Genomic DNA, 15,667 nt, shown 5'->3' with positions numbered 1-15,667 from the left:
ACGGCGAGCAAAAGAGGGAGAGCGACGAGCCGACGATGGTGCGCCTCCCATGAGAAGGGGCACGGCCAATTTCAACCCTAACGATTACATGTTAGGTGTGTTGACGTTGTATGGGGCCTATGCCGGTGCTATGTGCTAGTCTGGATCTCTGGGATGAAGCCACTCGATCGTCTGAAGGTCAGATAGCATAGATTACTGTTTGTTTGCTTGCTGATTTTTTTGCTGATAAACAAACTAAACAAACAGTAATCCACTTGAATCTGATTTTTTTGGAGGAATTTAAATTTGGTGATTAATTATGTACGTATGACATTTGGAGCATTTCTTTAGTTTGTTTGCTGTGCTGGATTACTGTTTTTCTACTCGTGGAGTTGTGGAGTCGCCAATGACATTGCTTCGGCTATTTGAATGGATTATCACCTAGACTTCCAACCATCCAATCAGATTAGTGCCATTCAACACAGTTCATGTTGAATCGAGCAAATGGAGGCAAGAAAATGGCAAAGGACGCATCACAATCCTTTGTCTGATTTACTAATTATGATTCATGCAATTGATCTCCTCCAAGCATCATAAAACATCTCATGCATGTCAAGGAGTCAAATTAAAAGGGCCTTTGAAAAAGACAACTTGATTGGATAATTAGCCTATCATGCATAGAACCGTGAAATTATTGTATCGATCAGTGTACATGTCCCAGATCGATCAGATCTGCTCCTTCTGAAACTTTCCCAAAACTAACAGCAAGGAGAGGCGGCAATTTACAACAAATCTTAATTACCCCCTAATACCTGCCATTACCAGCCTTCAGAAGGCACATGTTATACTACCAACGCACGTATACGTGTCTCATGCATGTACTGGTCAAGTGGTGTAGACTCTGATGATGAACTAATCCTAAACTTGCCGCTAATTAAGCTCAAGAATTTACTTCTTGCAACATCGCGGCCGCTGCGTAGCTAGATCATCCCATGCCGTTGAACGGCGAGCTCCAGTTGTCCGGGTACCCGTTCGCCGCCTTCGCGACGCTCACCGACGACGACGACGAGCCCTGCGAGAGCTCGTACGCGCTTCTCATGGCCGCGTACGGGTCGACGACGCCGTCGTACCCCACGACGAGCCTCCCGCTCTCGTCGCCACCGCCGTAGGCGCTGCTCTGCCCGCCGTGATCGGCGGCGGCCACCACGGCGCCCATCGGCATCATGAACGCGTTGCCGCCGCCGCCGCCGCCGTTGCCGTAGACGGCCGAGCTTGACGCCGGCTGCTGGAAGAAGTTGTGGGTGGCGGCGGCGCCGCCGCTCCCGAGGTGCAGGTGCTGGAGGTCCGTCGCGCAGTGCCCGGCCGCGATCACCGCGTCCTGCTCCGGCTTGCACCACCCGCTGGCCTGGCCGTACGACGGGTAGTGCACGGCGAGCGGCGCCGGCTGCTGGCCGCCGCCGCCGAACGCGATGGTCGGGCCGCACCCGTAGTAGTACCCACCCACACCGCCGTCGGCCAGGTGGGAGACGATCACGCCGCCGCCCGCGGCGGCGGCGGCGACCTCCGCCTCCTTGAGCCGCCGCGCCGCGCCGCCGACCGGCAGCGTGCTGCTGTCCAGGATGCTCTTGACGTCGTACCGGCTCATGTCGAAGTTGGTGACGGCGTTGAGCCCGCGGAACTTGATGGCGGCGATGTCGTACGCCTCGGCGGCCTCCTCCTCGGTGCCTGCACAGCACAGCACGGCACGTACGCCATGATTAGGGTTAGCCCACCGACGCGCGCGTGCATGTGTGTGTACTCGCCGCGCGCACTGCATGCAAGCTGTGACGTCTCGATGCAGTAGCTAGGGTTTTTCTAAAATGAGCTCTTGACCACATGCCCCGGTTTCCTCAGACAGCTCCGAGACACAAACTTGGAAAGGAACATTTGGGACATAATTAATGTGCTACTCCACTATTATTAATACCCATTGGGCAGGATAGAATAATGCACCCTCTCTCCGCTCTACGAGGCAGAGATTTCGAGAAAATGGATTACTAAATAATTAGGGCTTGATGATGACTCGGGGTTCTTGAAAGCACAGTGCCGTCCTAGTACCTCCAGTTCCAGTAAGTACTTTTATGGATATATTTCAATTAACAGAGGATCTTAACTAGCTTAATTAACAAATAGATTAGCTTCTGTGTGCTAGTTGGTATAATTGGCTTACTGAAGGTGCCTAGGTAGATATCCTTGTTGCCTGCAACTCGCCCTATCCTTGCCTGCCATCTCCCATGCTGATGATGCCTGTCAAACCGTCATTCTAGATAAATTCCAACATCTCAACATAAACATAGTAAATCATATATATTCAGCTCGAACAATAGGAGTATCATACATATATAATATAACTTTTACCCAACATGTAATTTGATGGTAGATTTAATTACCTAGTAACACCACGATATTTGGATGCACCACGAGAAAATCCACTGCTATTCCTGTGGTTGAATGACCATGCACGTAATTAATTAGTTGCTATGCAACAGAAGCGTGCTTTCGTGCTGTGCAATCTTCCAAACATGTGATGCTATAGTATAATCAGCATGCATCAAGCAATACCTTCTAAGATGTGCAATGTACTCCTGCCTGGTCATGTGTTTCATTTCCTCTAGCTCCTTTTCATAATTACTCATCTGCACAGAATTTTGATATTCAAACAAACCATGCACATGGAAATAGACAAATCTAAAAAGCAATTAACAGAATTGTATCATCTCTTTAAGTCTTTTTTTAAAAAGAAGAATATCTGTACTGGGAAATTTGTTGTTGTGGTCGTGCCCCAGTATTTTAGAGCTGCCAAATCATAAGCCCGAGCCGCCTTATCTTCTTTGTCATAACCGCCTACACAAATGTTCGTGAAGAAGATAAGTGAGAACTTCGAAGTATTAGCATAAGATTTACATTTTTTTTTACGAAATGGATATATATGCTATACATGATAGGTGAATATATTGCACAAGATTAGCTCTTACCCAAATAAACTGCATTTTCATGAGTGTGAAGTGTCATATCCCGGATGGAGAGGCGACAAAAATTCAGTATTCAGTCACAGAACAGATGGAAGAATGATTAATCATTGATCAGTTAATTTATCTTTAAGATTATAGAATAAGGGAGTAATTAACTACCATTACATATCTCTCACTATATATACATACCCTGTCTCCCCTTGCGACTTTGGCCTTCTCTCCTACAGCTATTATCCCACAGATGAGCTTCATATCTTCCTGTCCATCTATGCCTGAAAGACAGATTAACAACGTGATTATACGTATGAAGAACTTAAAAATTTTTATATAAACATGCATATATATTATTTTTTATCGACTAGAAGAAAATTGTAAAAATAATTAAAGTTGTGGACAACAAGAAAACTAATTAGAGAGCATCTGTTCATTGCAGATGATCATCACTGCACTTCAAACGCTAACGGTTCAGTACTCGAAGCGTCAAAAGAAGCACTTGCATTGGCAAAGCGGATCACCAAGAAATCATGGAAATTACATGTGCTCCACTTCTGTGTTGGTCAAATCTAGTACATTTTATGAATTGTATACTTCTAAATCACCTTGTATTACAAGCTAGTGTTACCTCTAGGCTAAGTGAGAAGAGCAAGTAGCACTGTGTAGCAGAGCAACAGCAAAGAAGCGACTACTAGGAGAATCGCATTATATATGCTCTCAGCAACTAATTAGATATTTAGATGAAACACATCCTAATATACTTCGATCCAAACATTTGCTTTGAGATCAATGAGCAATACACTAAAACATGAGAGAAAATCGATAAGCAATATAATACTTGAGCTGGAAGATGCAGAACAAGATCAGCAACAATAACACTAGCAAAAGTTGATGGAAATCGCTAACCTTGTTACACCTCGGTATATAGACGTCCTTTGCCCGAAGGTGTCGATGGATTTCCTCGGGACGGCGCCGTCCACGGCGCCGCCCGGCGAATCCACCCGCTTGTTCTCCGACGACGAGCTCTCGGCCGCGACGACGGCGCCGCCCCCTCCGGCGGCGGCCACCGACCCCGTGCTCATCGACAGCGCCAGGCCCTGCCCATGCGAGCTCGCCGTGCCCCCGGCGCCGCCGCCGCCGCAGCTCCCCACCAGCACGTCGGAGCACGCGTAGCTGCTCGCGCTGGCGTCGGTGCTCATGCCCTGATCAGCGTGCTGCGGCGGCGATGGCTGCTGCTGCGACTGGTTGCTCCGGAGCCACGTCTTGATCATGGACAGCTCTATGGTTCCGCCGCCGCATCCGCCGTTACTGTAACCACCGGCGCCGCCGACAGCGCTTCCGGAGTAGAGGTACCCGCCGGCGGCTTGGCCGTGCACGTCGGAGAATGAGTTGCCGTCGAGGAAGTTCTCCAGCTTCGGCGCCTCGCCGACGCCGTCGCCGGCCACCGTCCTCCTCCCGCCGCCGCTCGAGCCGACGAGCATCGAGAGGTCGGAGGAGCCGCCGCCGTAGTCCAAACCCCTCATCGCCCAATCTGCAAAGCACACGCCACACATATCAAATCCCTCATCACTGCGCTGTAGCTAGCTAGCTGCATGCTCATCAGATCAGCAACCTGGCTTCCTCACCTTGGGTTTCATGGGTGCCTCTGTTGAAAGCATCCATGACGCCATAGGGCGCGTCTTCGCCCGCCATGCCGATGTGGTGTGCGTCCGGCGTTGGCAGACCATAGAAGTCGCCTGAGCCGGAGATGTCGATGGCGGCGTCGCCGGCGGCAGACGGCGAGCCGTTCTGGTGATGCTGTGGGTTGCCTTGGCCGGAGAGCGAGAAGCCTAGCCAGTTATCTGCAGAAGCCATTAGCTACTAGACACCAAAATCACTAGCTTAATTAGCTTTCTTCGTGTATCTTTTCACTGATTAATTTGCAAACAAGAACCAAGATTGCTAGCCAGATTGTTCTTTGATCGATCAGTGCAGCTACCGGAATCTTGCATCGGCAATGGCAAGTCGGCAACCAGCTGATCTTCAGGTGTAGCTAGCAAGGTCAGTACTGTGAGAATGGGGGAAAGAAGAGTAAGTGGCTAAGTGCTCGCTAGCTGAGGCCTGAAGGCTAAAGCAGCAGGTGATCTCTATAGTTGTGTACTTATACAAACAGTAAGCGCAGGTCGTAACACCCATTTGCACCCCTAGTTCCCATTGATCCAGCAATTTTATATTGAGTGGCTACACAGTATAGGCTAGTACCAGTATGCATCCTAAACAAAAATCAACGAGAGAAGGATGAAAAATCCAAGCCGACTGGTCGGCCGGTGCATGCTCGCTCGGCCAGTCAACAGTTCCAGTGACGCTACCTACACAGCTACACTGCAAAAACGTCTTCGTGTTTAGAGAAGCTCCATGTTTTAAATTTTTTTCCCTTGCCCCTCTCGTGGATACGGGAGCCTCTCGAGACAAAATTCTCCCCCGAAAGATTCCTCTCCCAAAGAACAAAATAACGAAACGTGAGCCCTTAATTTGGTCAAACGACTAACTCAGGTTAAAACCTGACAGAGCGAGACCCCGTGCATATGCACGCACAATCTCCCTAGCTGTTACAGGCTTTTGTAATGTTCTCTCCGATGTGTATAAATTGGACCACCGTGCAGGGGGGCGTGGACTTCCTCAAGATTTCAATCATGATTAAGTACAAAGTAATCTTTGGTTTTTGTGAACAGTGACTCTAGGACCACATAATTAAGGGTAAATTAGATACTCCAAACCTGAACATCTTGTAGTGTGGGACCGGTCGCTGAAAAGTGCATTTGCCTTTTGGTACAAATGGGCTCAACGCGGTTCAGAGCGATTTGAAGTTTAGAACTTTTGTTTCTCTCGTAAAATTTCTAAGGCAAGCCTATCCACTACTGCAAAATGGCACTAAAGGGCTATAAAACAAGTGCGCTTGCAAGATGCATTTATAAGCTAGTTTAGCTAAAGGAAATTTGTATTTGGTTGTAGCAAAGGATGAAAGGAGGAACCTAAGTGCAAAGGGATTCACCCAACCTGACAAGCCGCACAATATTGTATCTTTAGTAGCTGCCGTTGATATGTGGATCGGATCCACCTGTCAGTCTTTGCTACTACAAGTACATTATTGTAGAGCATTTTTGTCCGATATGCTAATATACGGGCGACCTTGTTATATTTAAAGTGTTTTATTTGGTAAGATGTTCATCCTTTTATACGTGTCATCTATAATTTTATTTTTTTTTATTTTTTTAAAATAAGTAAATTACATTGGCGGTAAAAAAAGTTGGCAGGTGGGTGCAATTAGGTACAAGAACTTGAAAATCGAGCATGACGATACAATAACTTTAGGAGAAGATTACAACTTAGGAAATTTTGCCACGTCGTCGTTGTTCCACCTTAGCGAGATTGTGATATTAGCAGTGACACGGAAGAGGTGCTCTCCTATATATCTGATTTTATAGAGTGAACCCCTTATACTTTTGTATTCCAGTTACTTCTCCTTCAACAGCTACAAAGGATTTTATGTAAAATGAGATAGGAGAGCATCTCTCTCATGTCACTGCTGATGTGAGTATGTGACAATCTCGCTGAGATGGAACACGTAACAAAAATTTTCTATGTGGCAACCTTCTACACTACGAGCGCACCACCCACTTAACCAAGTTATTGTATCGCTATGCACGGTTTTCTAGTTCTTGCACCCAACCACACCCACTTACCAACTTCTTGTATCGTCAACACAATTTACCTTTAAAATATGACATATATTGTTCTACATTTAATTTGACTTTCTACAAGATGTAACAAAATAAATAAATATAATTGTGAATGTGCGTATACTAGGTTTAATTTAATTTGTTGTATTTACTACAACTTGGGAGAAGAGGGAAGGAGCCACTAGTGCCCTCTCCGGCTCCATCTTGCCACCACCGCCATCTCTACTTCTAGAAGATGATTGGGAATAGGGGTGGGCAAAATAAGACCGAACCGAAGAACCGAACCGAAAAGACTGAGACCGAAAAAACCGAGACCGAGAAATTCGGTTAGTAGTTTGGTCTTGGCCATTGAAAGACCGAAATTTATTCGAGTAATTCGGTCATTGCCCTCGGTTAACCGAATTAACCGAGAAAACCGAATTTTGGTCCAATAAGCTTAGGAGGCCCAATAAACTCAATAAACTACTAAACCCTAGAGGCAACCACACATCCAATCCCTCCTCCCACCAGCCTCACGCAGCGCCGCCTCTCCCCATCGCGTCACACTCGGCTCGGTCACGCCGCCTCCACCTTCCGCCTCCACCGCACCGCCTCCGCTTCCACGGCGCCTCCCCCGCCTCCGCCTTCCGCCTCCACCATGCCGACTCTGCCTTTCCGCCTCCACCGTGCCGCCTACGCCTCCACCGCGGCGGCGCCGCCTCCACCTCCGCGGCGCCGCCTCCGCTCTCCGGTCCCCGCCCTCCACGCTCCGCCCGTCCGCCTCCATCGCGCCGCCTCCGCCGGGCGCCAGCCCGTCCTCCACCTCTATCGCGCCGGCGCTGCCTCCGCCGGTCCATCCTCGACCTCCATCGCGTCGACGCCGCCTCCACCGGTCCGTCCTCCGCGAGCCCGCCTCTGCCTCAACGCCGCCACTGCGTCGCCTTCGTCTCCAGCCAGACTGCGGTGGGGGATTCGATGCGTTCGCGTTTGAGCCGGTCCCCCTCTGTCAAAATTCGGTTAGACCGAGACAAAAAAATCGAGACCGAATTTGTCGATCCTGAGTTTTTTTGGAAGAAATTCGGTCCTCACTTTTCAAAGACCGAAATAACCGAAAGACCGAAGACTGAGACCGAATTTTTCGGTCAGACTGAACGCCCACCCCTAATTGGGAAGGAAGGAGAGGGACAGACTACATATGGGTCTCGTTTTTTTTTACTTGACTACGATTCCGCATAAAATTGAGATCCACTATAGTTGGAGGAATACTTCACTATGAGTTATTATGCACCTGTTTTAATAGTTGGAGGAGTTTTTATATCCGGTTTTTATGAGTGAGGGATACAAATCTGATCCGATTTATGTTTGAGGGAGTTAAATTGGACCTTTTCTATCTTACGCACCTTTTGGGTCCGTCTCCGAGTACTAACTACATGAGCCCGGAGTCCGATGTGCACAAGGTCCGACCCGGCGAGAACTTCCCTTCACGGCCCAACAAGGCAAGCAAGAGCCCACAAGCGCAATCCGTGTCCGCGTACGGGCCGCCGCCACGCGACTGGCTTCCGACGCCGACCCAACACCGCAAAACCGATCCCGACACGTACCGTGTGCGGTGGTGTGCCGCTTCCAAACTCGAAGCCGAACCCGAGCTGTACCCGGCGGCGCCTGCCCGCCCCCCCTTTATATTCTCGGCCGTCGCACGCCGTAGCCCACCAACGAAACACAAAGCGCAACACAGCAACAAGCAACAGATCACGTACGATCGCTCGGTGTATTCACGTCGGCTTCGTCGTCGATTCGACCGATCGTACGTCGAGAAGATGGCGCTCCAGCCAAGCTTCAACCCCTTCACGCTGCTCGAGCGCAACAATCCCGGCGACAATCCGCTGAGCAAGGAGAAGGAGCCCGTCGCCTACAGGAAGCCGCCCGTGCCGCCGGCGGCCTGGCCGTCCAAGTCGGCGCCGGCGCCGAAGAAGAAGAACGACGACAAGAAGAAGAAAAACAATAACAACAGCAAGAACAAGAAGAAGCCGCAGGAGGCCGGTAAGGGTGCCGCCAATGCCGCAGCAGGCAACAAGAAGCCCAGTGCGGTCAAGAAGGAGGACACGGCCAAGTACATAGGCTACCAGTACAGGGCGCCGATCAGGACGAAGAAGCCGGACCCGGAGGCGGACAAGAAGAAGGAGCAGGAGGCGGCGGCGGCGCCGCCGTCTCCGCCACCGCCGCCGCCTAGGCCGGCTACTCCGCCACCGAGCTTCGATGACGCGGCACACTTCCCGACCCTGGGGAAGAACTCAAAAAAGAAGTAAAGAGCTGATCTCTGTTCGATCATGAAGTCGAGTCGTGTTTAGTAGATTCTGTAGTCGCTAATACAGTAGGTACTTTTTTTTTACGACAGTGTCCTTCCGTCTTATGTGTGTTAATCTGGGTTGCTGCGAAGTGTGTTCAATGTGGCATATCGAGTTTACATAAAGCTGTACTGAGTTTGTTTTATATTTTTTTTAATTTTTATTCTACAATACAACGTACATTTTTTTTATTACATACGGCGACTTATACACTGCGCAAGTGCACCAAATTGACCTACGCTCGACTGCCCAAGAGAAGGATGCCATATTATAGGCATCTATTTTAATTTTAGTTTTTCAGAGCCTCTTTCCAAACCCAGGATGTAGGAACACGTTATATCCTGGAAAATAAAATATTGAGATATGCAACTTAGAAAATTTATCACAATAAAGTTGGGGTTTTTTTTACAACCCTGTTTTTATTTTTCAAAATATCCGTCTCAAGAAAAGGTTTAAAAAATAAACTGGCAAACAGTAACTTTCAGGGTTCATCGCTAATGCTGAATATTGCAAAAACAGAGAGTTCTTTTCAGTTGCCAATAGGAAAAATATAGGATTACTTGTTCTTCTAGGACTAGAATCCCATCAGACTATCAATAGGCCCTAACCCTGAAACTTACAAGCTCTTCTCTCTTTTTAACAAGTCCTATCAAGTAACCATATAAAATACATGGATGATCTTTGACACGGATCTTTGACACGAAGCTAGAGGGACGTGGTTATTGATATATAGGACCCACCATCCACATGTCCATATATCAATGATGAACTCGGGGAGAAGTTCTTGTTAGAGAACACACCTTTCCACCTAACATATAATACTAGTTAGGGCATTCACAATGTGTAAAAAAGTGGGTAGTAAGGAGTCGTATTACCTGGTTCATCATTATTGGAGTAGGCAGTAAGATGGGTAATAGTTTCATCCGGTAGTAGTGCTACTACGAGACAATAAGGAATAAACAAATATTAAGATTCTCCCTTCTCTCATTCCCTCTCTTTTTTACTTATCCATTCTCTTAAATATGTTGTGTGAACTAAAACAACTATACGCCCTGGTTTTGTAGGTCCCACCCTTACTACATACCTAGTAAACATACATTGAGAATGCCCTTAACGCATCCATAATGTGTATCTAAAGTGGATAATAAGGAACAAAATACTACTACTACTAGGTTATAACATTGTGGAAGTGGTAAGTAACTAATACTCCCTCCGTTTCAGGTTATAAGAAGTTTTGACTTTGATTAAAATCAAACTGCTTTAAGTTTGACCAAGTTTATAGAAAAAAGTAGTGACATTTTCAACCCAAGATAAATTTAATATGAAAATATATTCAACTATTGATTTGATGAAACTAATTTAGTATTATAAATATTACTATATTTATCTATAAACTTAGTCAAACTTGAAACAATTTAACTTTAACTAAAGTCAAAACGTCTTATAACTTGAAACGGAGGGATTACTAGGTAATATGCTTACTACCTAGTCATAAGGAATAAAGAAATAATTTCTCTCATCCTTGTCTCATGGCTAGTGACTGTGGGGTTCAGCTTACTACCCACTTTTATTTTTTCATCATTGTGGCTACAACAACAACTAATACCCACTGATGTAGGCCTATCTTTATTCATAAAGTAGATAGAGTAAATCTTAGTGATGTCTAGAGAGTAGATCATACTTCAGTAGGTATTAGTTGTCGTAGCTAAAAGGACGAAAGAATAAAAATGGTAGTAAGCTAGGTCCCACAACCACAGTCAGGAGAGAGCGATGAAAAAAAACATTTGTTTATTCCTTACATCATACTGTTGTTTGCTACTCCCACATATATATAACTATAAGTAATTTATTTTTTATTACCCACTCTATATTCCCACTGAATGCCCTTAAAAACATACTATAGCGAGATTCTGCAAAGTTTGAAGCAAAGTGGGTGGTCCTTTTCCCCACTGTAAGTGCTGAGAAGTGTTTTATCTTTGTTTTTTTTCCCAGGGAAGTGCCCAGAAGATTTAATGTAGAGTAATACCTCCGTTTTTTAATAGATGACGCCGTTGATTTTTTTCTCACATATTTGACCATTCGTCTTATTTAAAAAATTTATGTAATTATAATTTATTTTGTTATAAGTTGTTTTATCACTCATAGTACTTTAAGTGTGATTTATATCTTGTATATTTACATAAAAATTTTGAATAAGACGAATGGTCAAATATGTGAGAAAAAGTCAACGGCGTCATTTATTAAAAAATGGAGGGAGTACAGTTTAATTGCTCCTCGGATGGATCTGGTATAGTTCTGCAAAAATTTGTGTTCAAACCTTCCATGTGATTTTGTTGAATTGTTGGGCCAAGTAAATCTGGCATTCATGTGAAGAAGTACTCCCTGAACACAAAGCTACTGATGACTCGGTTCAGGCACATGGACCATCGGGCCCCACTCGTCAGTGACCGAGCAACCCCCAGATCCCAACGGTCAAGTGTCCGGACAGGCCACACCCAACGGCTACTTTAGCCGCGAACTCCCTTAACATTTCCCACCTCTTCCTCCGCTCCCATCACTTCCTCTCCTAGCTCCGACGATCGCCGGAGACCACCACTAGTAAGCTTCGAGGCCGAGATGAATAGTGCGGCGGAGACAGAGACCGAGGGAGGCGGCGGCGCCGCGGCCGTGGAGCCGCAGGTGGTGGTGGTGGAGCGCGTGGTGACGGTGGAGTACCTGGAGCCGTCCATGTCGCGGGGCCTGCTCGGCATGTTCCCGGACTCCTCCGCCTTCGACTTCGACTACTCCCAGAGCGGCATCTGGTCCCCGCTGAACAAGGTGCCCCGCGCGTCGTCGTCGCCGCCGCCGCCGCCGCGCTCCGGCGGAGGCGGGGCCGAGGGCTCGAGGGACTTTCTCATCGCCAACCCGAAGCGCAGGGCGAGGGCCGCCATCGGGGGCAGGTCGTCGAGGTCGCGGCGGCGGCGGCTGAGGCTGCGGCGGGAGGACGGCTCATTCCTGAACCTCCACGAGACGGGCTGCGCGAGGCTGGACTTCTCGCCGCCGCCACCATCGTCGCCTCTCCCGGCCAAGGTAGCTTTCTGCATACAGATCCCCCCATCCTTACGCTTCATGAATCATCTCCGCCATTACGACGAGGCTTCTGCTGGTTGGATTCTTCAGGAGGAAGGGTGGAGGCGGGTGCTCAAGGCGGCGATCAGGAAGTTCAAATCGCGGCAGCGCCGATCCCGGCCGGCTCCCCTGCTCCAGATGATGCTGCCAACGCTATGATCGATCGATCGACCGAGCAATCGATCTCGTGGTTCGCTCGTTCAGTTCGATGTTGCATGAATCAATCACCACGCGTTCTTTCAGTCGGATTTGAATCGCCGGCCGCCCGCGACACGCCCCTTCTTCGTGTAGTATAATTTAGAAGTTACTGAATTTATCCGTATACCACATGTAATTTGTAAGTTGTGCTTTGTAACGACGCTCTCGCTACAGATTCAAATTTGAATATATAAATTCAATCGACTTTTTAGGCGAAAGATCTGTTGCGATTTTCAATAGGAAATCCGAAGCCGTAACGAGCCCGGATTCTCCTCCAGATCGAAACCCCGTCTTTATAAAATACCCCGTGGATATCGTGCAAGATTCCGGCGGTTAAGGTTAGGTCTGTCTGCGTCGAGGTACGTACATGGCTTCCAACGGCTGCGGCGGCGGACACAGTGGCCAGCCGGCGAAGGTGGCGGCGGCGGGGGAGGCGAGACAGTGCATCTGCTCGCCCACGACGCACGAGGGCTCCTTCCGGTGCCGGCTCCACCGGCGCGGCGGCATGCCGAGGTCGGCCTCGTGCCAGCAGCTTCAGCTTGGCGCCGAGAGCTCGCCGCTGCTCTGCTCCGCGGCCGCCATGCGGAGGTCCGCGTCGCAGCTGCAGTTCGCGAACCAGCACCCTTTGGACCCCGGGATGTCGAGGTCGGCGTCGGAGAAGGAGCTCCCGCCCTGCGCCGGCGTGCCAAGATCGGCGTCGTGGCAAGATTTTGCTCAAAAGGAGGATCACTGATCAACAAGGGGGATTCCACGAACCCCCTGAAGCCTGAACCAGTCTGGTTCCTTCTTCTCTTTCAGTTAGCATGTGCAACTCTGAATAATTCATTTTGGCAAAATTGGTTTTGTAGCATTCGAAGATCACAAAGTTCTATAGCACAGAAAGATCTCAATTCATTTTCTTAATAATGCATTGCCCGATTGCCGTGTCGGCTTCTGTATTTAGGTCGGGACTAGTTCATGTTTCAAGGCCGCGCTATTACTTATTAGTCAGGTTCAGCCTATGTAATAAGCATTGTGAAATTCTTTCTGAATCTTCGAATTGGCAGAATTGTGGGTGAAACACCCTAGCTTCAATACATAGGGTTCATGGTTTGCACAGTCTTTTTTTTCCTGAAAAAAAATCTCAGTTCTTATTTTCGTCAAAAAACGAAAAGTAAATTTCATAAAACTACAATCATTTGGTCTATTATCACTTAATTAACTTACAACCTTAACCCACACTCTCTCTCTCTCTCTCTCTCTCTCTCTCTCTATATATATATATATATATATATATATATATATATATATATATATATATATATATATATATATATATATATATATATATATATAGACTATTCTACACCCCTTATAGAATAACTATTCTGTACCCCTCTCCCTCCAGTCCTGCACCCTACGTCTCCTATGCGCGCTCCTCCTTTTTTTTTCTGGCGCCCTCCCCACCCTGCTCGATCTCTCTTCTCCCCTTTTTTTTTCCTCCCCTCCCCTCCCCTTTTTCTTCTAGCGCCTCCCCTCCCTGCTCGATCTCCCTTCTCTCGTTTTCTTGGCTTTTTTTCTCTTCCTCTTTTCTCTCATTTTTTTTGGAAATAAACCTTTTTTTCTTCTTTTTTCTAGAAAAATTAAAAATAATTTGGTGAATTCAAGATTTGAACACATGAGCTCATGGTTCATGAGAAGCTCTCCTAACCCATTCAACATATGACACTGTATGATTAGATATCATTATGTTACTATAATTCGGTAGTAACGTTATAGAAGAAGTACAGTAACATGATACGTTACTGCAAAATTTATAGTCTGTTACTGCACTTCTGGCATGACTGTAGAAGTGCAGTAACATGATACGTTACTGTAAAACTTATAGTCTGTTACTGCACTTCTGGCATGACTATTTTTTGACGCTGTTACTGTGGAAATTAGTCATGTTACTGCACATTGACTATCGTGTTACTACACTGTTCCTACGAGACGAAAACTGAAAAGAGGTAACTCTCTATCTTTAGAGAGCAATCTCTCACAGATCATATCTTTTTTTTCTAATCCGTTTGCACTATAGTGCTCGTAAAAAAGTGCCTAATGAAACTAGATCCATCATGACTATTTTTTGACGTCATTACTGCGGAAAGCAGTCGTATTACTACACGTTGACCATCATGTTACTACGTCGTTCCTGCAAAACGAGAACTGAATTACTGCACAAAAGTGGAAGTGTTACTACATGACAGTTACACGTTACCACATGTTTATGTAGTAACACTATCCAAAAAATACAGTAAGATGCATTGTTACTGAACTTATAGTGTTTCCAGCACTCTTACAGTAACATCGCTATGCGATTGTAGTAACGTACAACAGACATGTAGTAACAAATAATAGTATAGCATTACTACTTGTAGAGAGACAAATTACAAAAAGTCAAGCTTTGAAGAACAATATCTCCCAAGTGATGTAAGGTTTTTCAAAACCGTTTGCACGATGATGCTAGAAAAAAAGTGCTTATCAAAAGTAGATCCGTCATGACTATATTTCAACTATATTTGAACGTTGTTATTACACATAAGACACAGTGTTACTGCACATTGGTCGTCGTGTTATTGCACGTTCTGTGGGATGAGAGCTAAGAAGAGGTGGGCGGTGGGGGGAGTTAGTAGGCGGGTTTGACCGGCAGGAGAGGGCTTTGACTGGCCTTTTACAGAGGTGGAAGGTGGGTGTGACTCTTGGGAGGGAGGGTGTAGAATATATATATATATATATATATATATATATATATATATATATATATATATATATATATATATATATAAGTACAACTTTAGCAAATGATTTTATCAAATAACTACAAATTTATCTCCTGCATGTCATTACATGTGAACTGAACTTATAACAGCATGAGTATTACATGTGTGTATGACAATGTGTTGGAGTTCTAAGTTATAAGATCTTATTACTTTAGTCATTCTCTAAATGCAAAATAACTTAATCTACTGACTTGCTTGTGAAGCCATCGATGTCGATTTCTCTGGTTCTCCTTTTTTTCCTTCTCTTCTTCCTTTTTCCTTCTCTTCTTCTTCTTTTGGTTCTTGCGCCAATATATGAACATGGACACTGGCTTGATCAACTTCTTGTCACTGGCTTCTTGCAAGTCTCGATGACGTTCGGGTCTCCACTGGCACTGCCCTGATATGGCTACACGAATCTCTGCCAGTGCTTAAAACCGATCGGCGGTGTTTAGGGTTTTGGGTTTTCGCGCATAGGATTAAGCATCCTCTCTCTCCTCTACGTTATATAATATTGGTGGGGTTCGGGAGCTTATCTTCAATTAGGATTCAAA

At 46.4% G+C, this 15,667-nt stretch overlaps 2 protein-coding genes across 2 annotated transcripts; one reads left to right on the top strand and one right to left on the bottom strand.

Moving 5' to 3' along the window:
• Positions 1-630: 630 nt before the first annotated feature.
• Positions 631-5,159, bottom strand: LOC9266143 (AP2-like ethylene-responsive transcription factor BBM1). The gene is made up of 9 exons (XM_015780067.3): positions 4,610-5,159; positions 3,891-4,515; positions 3,180-3,262; positions 2,994-3,002; positions 2,774-2,862; positions 2,581-2,654; positions 2,409-2,459; positions 2,189-2,265; positions 631-1,704 (listed from the first exon to the last, which is right to left on the bottom strand). Exons 1-9 carry the CDS (start codon positions 4,836-4,838, stop codon positions 965-967), a joined length of 1,977 nt encoding a protein of 658 aa, XP_015635553.1. The 5' UTR covers positions 4,839-5,159; the 3' UTR covers positions 631-964.
• A 6,403-nt stretch (positions 5,160-11,562) lies between these two features.
• On the top strand, positions 11,563-12,551 carry LOC4336328 (uncharacterized). The gene is made up of 2 exons (XM_015779720.3): positions 11,563-12,096; positions 12,187-12,551. The coding sequence occupies exons 1-2, from the start codon at positions 11,644-11,646 to the stop codon at positions 12,292-12,294; spliced, it is 561 nt and encodes a 186-aa protein (XP_015635206.1). The 5' UTR covers positions 11,563-11,643; the 3' UTR covers positions 12,295-12,551.
• The last annotated feature ends 3,116 nt before the right edge of the window (positions 12,552-15,667 follow it).

Source organism: Oryza sativa, chromosome 4 (assembly GCF_034140825.1).
Source record: "Oryza sativa Japonica Group chromosome 4, ASM3414082v1".
Lineage (NCBI taxonomy): Eukaryota > Viridiplantae > Streptophyta > Magnoliopsida > Poales > Poaceae > Oryza > Oryza sativa.
Note: the sequence above shows the minus strand (reverse complement) of the source record. Positions and strands in the feature narration are given on the sequence as shown.

What these genes read in the sequence shown, in the direction of transcription:
- LOC4336328 (XM_015779720.3), top strand. Translation starts at nt 11,644, where the DNA reads ATGAATAGTGCGGCGGAGACAGAGACCGAGGGAGGCGGCGGCGCCGCG. An exon ending in CGTCGCCTCTCCCGGCCAAG is followed by an intron (nt 12,097 to 12,186) that starts GTAGCTTTCTGC and finishes TGGATTCTTCAG; the next exon opens with GAGGAAGGGTGGAGGCGGGT.
- LOC9266143 (XM_015780067.3), bottom strand. Translation starts at nt 4,838, where the DNA reads ATGGCTTCTGCAGATAACTGGCTAGGCTTCTCGCTCTCCGGCCAAGGC. An exon ending in ATATACCGAGGTGTAACAAG is followed by an intron (nt 3,263 to 3,890) that starts GTTAGCGATTTC and finishes TCTGTCTTTCAG; the next exon opens with GCATAGATGGACAGGAAGAT. An exon ending in TACATTGCACATCTTAGAAG is followed by an intron (nt 2,460 to 2,580) that starts GTATTGCTTGAT and finishes ATTCAACCACAG; the next exon opens with GAATAGCAGTGGATTTTCTC.